The 8,280-nt window shown below is 30.8% G+C and overlaps 1 protein-coding gene across 1 annotated transcript in view; it reads right to left on the bottom strand.

Moving 5' to 3' along the window:
• Window positions 1–1,561: 1,561 nt before the first annotated feature.
• The window catches only part of LOC106680560 (calcium homeostasis endoplasmic reticulum protein), a 60,397-nt gene continuing 53,678 nt past the window's right edge, over window positions 1,562–8,280 (bottom strand). Inside the window, exons 16-17 of the mRNA XM_067050038.1 lie at window positions 4,681–4,834; window positions 1,562–1,834 (exon numbers count right to left, since the gene is read on the bottom strand). Of these exons, the coding sequence (XP_066906139.1) occupies window positions 1,706–1,834; window positions 4,681–4,834 (283 nt within the window). The 3' untranslated portion in view covers window positions 1,562–1,705. The remainder of the gene's footprint in view (window positions 1,835–4,680; window positions 4,835–8,280) is intronic.

Raw genomic sequence — 8,280 nt, 5'->3', positions numbered from 1 at the left:
TCTTCATTCTGCAAAACACTGTTAACACACCATATAGTTCATCTTTCAGTTTGAAGGTGAGGATGGTATACCACCCCTTCCATCTAGCCACCTCAACCTTGGTATTTCATCGGATTAAAGATAAATTTACCTAAAACTTTTACATTAAGTTTAAATTACTAGATGCTTGTAGGCGATATTAAAAATGTCTTCATCCTGCAAAACACTGTTAACACACCATATAGTCCTTTCAGTTGTTACACTGATACGACTGCCATTAATTTTGTTAAGATTCGATGCGATAACTCGATTCCATCCACAATTTGATTACTATAGATTGACAGTTTTTAAATACCATTAAATATGAAAGGATAAATTCTCGATTAGATGGTTCATGAAAAAAATAAAATGTTAAATCATTTATTGTTTTTTAAAATAAATTTACACTACATTGACATTTAATATTATCTTTTTCACCAAGGAAAAAAAAATAAAAGAGACAATTTTTTTAACTAATATCCCTCATTTTTCTTTAATATAATAAGGAATAACTGTCAAAACATTTATACATATATATTTGTACATAAATATTTACATGAGTTCATTTGTACCATGTAACTTGACCAGGCGCATACTTAAAATAATGATCCAGGCAGTTATAAATTTTTAAAACTATAACTATCTCAAAAATCTGATTTCATTCGTTATTACGACAGATAACGATCGTATCAACCTGTTTAATCAGCATTAAATTCTCAAAATAATATAACAACTATAAACACTACAAAATTTTTAAATGAATTGATTTTTTTAAATTTTAAAAGTAATTTTTGTTTACTTCATGATTGTGTAATAAAAGATTGAATTTTATTTAAAAACAAAATTTTGATGTCATTTTAATCTAGGGATGTCCAATTTGTCATACTGCCACATAATTTTTTATACAAAAAATTAAGCCATTTTAGAGATATCTTGTTAAGACCATTGTTTTGAGAATTCTTTTGAGATATCTCTAGAATGACACATTAATTTATATATTTTTTAAATGTCATATTTTTTTTTCTAGTCTTACAAGGTATTATAGCTCAAGCGACAGAATTGAAAGTAAAAATACAACATTTTTTAATTAATTAAATTTTCAAACAAATTAATTATAATAATGTAAGATTATTATTTGTTGAAGTAATGTGGTCAGATTGAAAAATTATACAAGTCACTTCTACAATGCTTTAAAATTGATAATTTAATAAAAATTTGCAAGTATTCAATTTTCTGGATTTGACTTACATGTTAATTTTCTTCTCATAAACTTAGTACTTAAATGTTTTTGCTATTTCAACATCAATTAAGTAAAAAGTGACTTACATTTTATCATTTGAGCATATAATTACACCAATAGGATTTGCTTTTTCTATGGATAATACATGTATTGAGTAAAGTTATATTTAAATAAAAACTTTTTATGATATCAAATGAAATATAATAAATAATATACATATATAAAATTTTCATTAGCTACAGTAATAGATAGAGAGTGTACCAAAAACAGCTACTGGTAGAACTGTGCATCGCGACACTCTAGCACCACTGCTCGGTTGGACTGAAAGCAGTATATCTCAAAAACCTAGCACAATTGGAGAAAGAGATTTAGCACTGATGCTCAATGTTACTATTGCGATAAATTGTCAAGCGGGAGATCTCCCTGTCCCGGTCCAAGCTCCGATAATCAGGATCTTTCCTCTGCCCGAGCCTTCATTCGAGTAATGAATGCCTGTCCCTTACTCTTCCTGAAGTTTTCGTAAGGATCGTTCAAATTCACTCCGACTCCTTTGTATTGATCACTCCTATCACGAATCTAAAACAAATTATTACCAGTTTGTTAAACTCGATATTAATGAACACAAATAATTAATTTTCATTTATAACTAGATAAATAAAATTAAGTTTTTAACTTAAAATAAACACACCCAGTTTTCAATACATATGTTTATATATGTCATATTGCCAAGATTTTGGGTAAAGAAAAAAGAAGGAAGGAAGGCTCCAGGAATAGCAGCCTACCATCAGAGCTGTTCAAAGATGGCGGGGAATCTTCAACAGCAAAGTTATTAGAACTAATCCAAAAAATATAGGAGGAAGAAAGGATACCATAGGCCTGGAACACAGACCAAATCTGCCCTATCCTAAAGAAAGGCTCCAGATATGAGTGCGGGAATTACAGAGGTATAGCACTCCTTCCGGTGGCTTGCTAGATAATGACCAATATCCAGCTGAATTGGATATCATGATATTACGAGAATATAATACCAGATCAAAAAACGATGTGAGGTAGATCAGGATGTGCATGCCTTATTTGTCTATTTCAAAGCAACCTATGGTTCCATAGACAGAAACTATGTTTGGAAGTTAATGATTGAGCTGGGAATCCCCAGGAAGTTGTAAGACTGGCGAAAGCATGTACGAATGATCTTAAATGCCGAGTCCTGATACAAGATATATTTGAAGCCTTTAAGTCAGAAGAGGTTTGAGACAAGGAGATGTTGCCAATGGTGTTCAACCTGCCCATATAAAAAGTCTTGGAAGAAGGTAGTTGACCATTTGAAGTAGATTGTAGGAAGATAGTTCGGGTGGCGGTCAATAAAGGTACCAAAATAGTAGAAAAACTATTTAATGTTACCCAAACATTAAATAGTTTTTCTACTATTTTGTGAGTGCACTTTGCAATAAAAAATTAAATCCTGATGGATACAGACGACATTGCAGTCCTTGGACGAAGCCAAGATGACATGCAAAGATTCTAATAAAAGAAGCAGAGGAAGTCGGATTGTAAGTAAATGAAGATGAAACAAAGTATATGATTGTAAGCCGAAAGATCCACCCTAACGACATGGTCTGCATGGGTGGCAAATCATTTCTTGGTCAGTCAATATCTCATGGTAAGAAGACAGGGAGGTTAAGATGGGCGGGACATGTGGCTCAAAGCAATCCATCAGGACACCTCTACACAACAATGAATGCCAGTAAAGACAGAGTCGACAAAGATAAAAGAGCTGCAGCAAACTAGAAAATCAGTAGCCCAAGACAGGCTGGTTCGGGCGGACAAACATTTTTTTTTATTTCTTAAGAATGAATTCACAAAAAAAATTGAATTGGGAGGGCAGATTATAAAGAAAAAATATATTTCATTATCTACTTTTAATTAATCTTTTTAATAAATGAATTTTTATTTTAATATCTTCAAGAATAAATTCACATAAAATTTGAGTAGTAAGAGCGAATTAAAAAGAAATATTATACTTAGTTATCTATTTTTAGTTGATGACTTTTTATTTTAATATTTTTAAGAATGAATTACAAAACATTTGAGTAGTGACAGTGGATTATAAAGAAAAAATATATATTTGATTATCTACTTTTAATTTTTTTTTTTTAATTAGTAACTATCTATTTTTAATATTTTTAAGAATAAATTCACATAAAATTTGAGTAGTAAGTGCTTATAATAAAGAAAGAAATACATTCGGTTATCTAATTTTAATTAATGACTTTTTATTTTAATATTTTTAAGAATGAATTACAAAACATTTGAGTAGTGACAGTGGATTATAAAGAAAAAATATATATTTGATTATCTACTTTTAATTTTTTTTTTTTAATTAGTAACTATCTATTTTAAAATTTTTTAAGAATAAATTCACATACAATTTGAGTAGTGAGAACAGATTATAAAGATAAAAAATACATTCGGTTATATAATTTTAATTAATACTATTAAATAGTGAATTTTTAAGAATAGATTCACATAAAATTTGCGTAGTAAGATCTGATTATAAAGTAAAAACCCTTTCTCTTATAATTATTATTTAAATTAATAATAAGACCTATTATAAATGAAACAGTTTACTCTCTACAGTTTATTTTAATCCTCCGATGCTCTGTACCTTAGGCCATTATTAAAGAGACAATCTTCAAAGACAAATTAATATCATAAAATATATGTATATATAGTTGACCGTAAGAATTGGTATATAAGAAGATGGTCAGGGTTGCAGTCAAAAGTGAAACAAAAATAGTTTACAACTATTTATTTTCCGATCTTTTTAGCCCTGATGAAGCCCTGCAAAGTGGGGCGAAACGTCGGAAAATAAATAGTTGTAAACTATTTTTGTTTCACTTTTTACCGCAAACCTGACCATCTTCTTATATATAATATCATAAAAGTTTCATTTAAATTTTGTAAGTGAATAGCCGTCTTATAAAATTTAAATGGAACTGTTATGATATTAATATGATATTTGTTTTTGAAGATATATGACAAGGGCATTTAGCCTGCAAAAGAAAGACAGTTTTAATGAATTGTGACAAGTCAATAATTGAAGTATTTTCAAAAATATTATTATTATGTAAGGATCTAAGATGGTAATGATGTGAAAAACATGAGGTTGTCTCTTTGATAATGCACTAAGGTATGAAACGTTGGAGGATTAAAATAAATTGTAGAGAGTAAATTGGATCATTGTAGTTGGTGTTAGTATTAATTTAAATATTAATTATAAGAGACAGAGTTTTAATTATTTTAAAAAAAAAAAAGACAAAATAAAAATATAATCAAGATAATAATGAAATGATAATACAATTGAAAAAGAATAGTATAATTCCTATAAACAAAGACGATAATTTTTTACAAGCGAGAATACTTACATCTCCTCCTTGGATCGGAGTTTCGATGCCTTGCTCTTTGACACCTAAGCCAGCTCCAGACCAGCCCATCTTCTTCAGCATTTGATGGCCCTTGTTGCCTTCAGTCAGCCGCTCTTCAGTCCTCTCGTCAGGTTCTGAGCGGTAACCGATACCCCTGTGAACAGATCATATTTTTATGAAAACTGGCTGTGGAAATAAAATCTTAGGTGCAAGTAGAGCAGGAATGAAATGCTATCTTAAAGCATTACCAATTCTAAAATTAAATTTCAATCGAACTATGCCAAATTTGAATCAGTATCACTTCTTAACTTGAGAATGCTAATGATGTGAAATGAAATTAAATAAAAATAAAATGAAAAAATAATTTTATTTAGGGACAAATGTTACCCAAGAATAAATACAAGGTTTGCACATTATAATTATTTGTCTGGCAAACATTTGGAAAGTTTCAGTATGCAAAACAAAATTACATTAGGTGTAATAACAATTTATAATGGTAATCAATATATGGCAATTTATATTGGTCACATTGATGTAGAACTTTGGTTATGTAGTAAGTGAAGGAATAGGAGTTGTTTAAAGGAGAGAATGGATGAGATGAGGATTAGTGAATGGAGATGGGAAGGGAATTCCAGAAGGAGGTTGCAGGTATGATGAAGGATTTGCTAAAGGAGGTGATTTTACGGGAGGGCATATATAGATCAATCAGTTGGGATCTGATGTTTAATGAATGGATGGACGAAAGTAGAGTGAGGAGATCGAGGATATAGGTAGGTTTTTTTATTTTAAATAAATGGAATAGGAAAACACCAAGAAGGTATTGGCCTTTGGAAGGTTGGATAGAACCACTTCAACTTGGTATGCCAACGGAAGACATGAAAGTACCTGGGAAGATAAATTTTACGAATTCATCAGTCTCTTTAGACTCATCTCTTGACCAGCAGATATCCCTTCATAGACCAAGGAACTGTAGTCGAAGTGGGTGAAAAACGAGAGTAGAGCTGACGAGTATTCTGAGGAATGGAATCAAGCAATCTTAGGAATTGTTTAAGTACAGTTATGGATTTGTGTGTGATCTAGGAAATATGATTATTCCAGGAGGTGTTGGTCGAAGGTGACTACAAGTTTTTTCTTGAGGAGTAGAAGTGAATCGATTGGTTGTTAAGGAAAAGAAAGGGAGGGGGTAAAGGGGTGAGAATAAATGTGGCGCTTTAACCTACTCAACGACTGCCTCAAATAGCTTTGCGATTTTAACTTATTTAATTGTAAAATGTTCAATAATGATGAAAGGCTATATTTGCAAATTAGAATCCAATTGTTAACAATTAAACTGGCAATAATACCGGTTTAAAATAATATATTCATGGTTGTAATAATCACTTGGATCATGTTATATAAGAATATCTTAGAAGTCCTTTTGCTACGATATCATGTATCAAACAACAGGAGAAGGAAGGAAAATCATAACAAAAATTATACAAACCCACCTAAAGTTCACAATTTTAGGTAAGTTGGGGTAAGTGCATATCTTAGGATATTTTTCAAATCTTTTTTGGGGAGAGAGAGCTCATCTATTGCGAGAGAAACTTTTGAATATCAAAACATTATTTCATTGGGCACCTGATTATAATCAGTAGCATATTGATAGTAAACTTGAATGCCGTTATTACAAATCAAAAGGTGTTATCCTATCAATGCTTGAGCATTCCTAAATTGATTTCCATTACTAACGGTGTCGTAGGAAAATTGGTAGAATGCTTTCTAAATTGTTGTTTTCCATCGGAAAGCAGGGATCAACATTGTAGCATTGTGTGATGACGATGGATGTACATTCTTCGTCTTCACTTAACCTCCTCCTTTACTCGAACTTTCAACTTCCTCTTCATATATATCTTACACAGTTTACCTATTGTTCCAAACAGAGGTAGTAACAGTGAGAAGACAGGAAATATATTTGTACCCAAGGATAAATGATGCAAGAGTTAACATTCTTTGAAATAATTGCAAAAACTTTCTATATAAGGTGGAAAATTAAAAGTAATGTATACCAAATGGGAGATTATTTATTCAGTTATTTTTTTTATTTATTTAATATCAGATTAGCCAGGTGAGCCTTACCATGGTTGATATAACAGTCACATTCTTTTTTTAACAATTGATTATGGGAGGGGGGAGGTGTAGTCTCGTACAAAAGATACCCCTAACTATATATAACGTTATAATTTAAAAAAAAAATTAAGATAAAATAAATATCAGTTAAATTTTTCTATAAATATACAAAGCTGGTTTCAGAATTCTAAGAATGCCAAAAAAAATCCTTTTTGTTTCCTCTTTGTCACATATTATAGCCAAATTTGTTTCCTCTTTGCCATCTATTATATTCCAATTTGTTTCCTCTTTGCCACCTATTATATTCCAATTTGTTTCCTCTTTTCCACCTATTAGAGTCCATTTTTATATTTGGGATTTTGCACACAGAGTCATCGCTCACAAATTCCAATTACTCCAACAGCTACTTTTGACAAACGCTCTAAACTTCCTATTTAATACAAAAAATTCTTAGACACTAAGATAATCAGACCAATTTGGACATACAGAATGGAGCTCTGGGGCTCCACTAAACCTTCAAATCCCTTCCGTATCCAATTCTTACAATCCAAAATTCTCTGTGAAATCATTATTGATACACCTTATTATGTCAAAATAAATCCATCCATAAAGACCTCAACATTCCATTCATTGCATATTTGGCCCTAAATAGATAATGGCTCCTTTCAATCGCAACTCTTTAACCATCCAAACCCATTAGCTTTTAATCTCTCATCCTTAACAATCCTCCGAGGCGTCTGAAAAGAAGATGGCCAAGGGATCTTCTAATTTAAGGCAATGATTGAAGTACCACCATTGGGCGGTTCCTTCCCCAAATTATCATGTTCTGAAAATTCATCACATTTACTTATTGCATTTTTATATACAGTTGTAAATTCCAATAAATAAATGAAAAAAATCTAGAAAAAATTATTCCATTTTTATAATTTTTTATATATATTGTAATATGCTCTTTTTGAGTAAATAATATATTTTGAAAAAAAAAGGGTTTATAATATGTTTTATTTTATGTATCATTTTAAGATTGTTAATTTGTTTTGTTTATCCAAAAAGCAGGCTAACCAATTTTCATTGTCTATATTAACTTTGTGATTCCAAACAAAACCAAGATGGCGGTACGTATTCTTCAGTAGACAACTCCATTGAATCAAGGCCATGTTGAGCAGATTCAAATATCATAAAAACTATTTTAAATCTTCCCCTTCATAATTGAAAATACAGTAAAGTTAAGAAAAATTAGAAGTCAAGAAATAGTGCTAGAGAATAATATTCAGAAAGTAAATCATTTGGAAAAATCCCTAACTGTTGTGGGACAATCGATGTTTACATGTAACCTCAAGGCAGGTTTTTTTTGGAAGAAGGCAGTCGTTGTATGGACAGAGAAGAGAAAGAATGTCTTGAGGATGAGGAGGTCCTCATCAATTTCTGTCCAGCAAGAAGAGGAAGCCATTTTGGACGCCAGAACAATAGAAAAAAGAAGACACCAAGGAT

The sequence above is a fragment of the Halyomorpha halys genome, unplaced genomic scaffold, assembly GCF_000696795.3.
Source record: "Halyomorpha halys isolate HHAL.00 unplaced genomic scaffold, Hhal_1.1 Scaffold268.1, whole genome shotgun sequence".
Lineage (NCBI taxonomy): Eukaryota > Metazoa > Arthropoda > Insecta > Hemiptera > Pentatomidae > Halyomorpha > Halyomorpha halys.
This window is presented reverse-complemented; position numbering and strand designations above follow the sequence as displayed.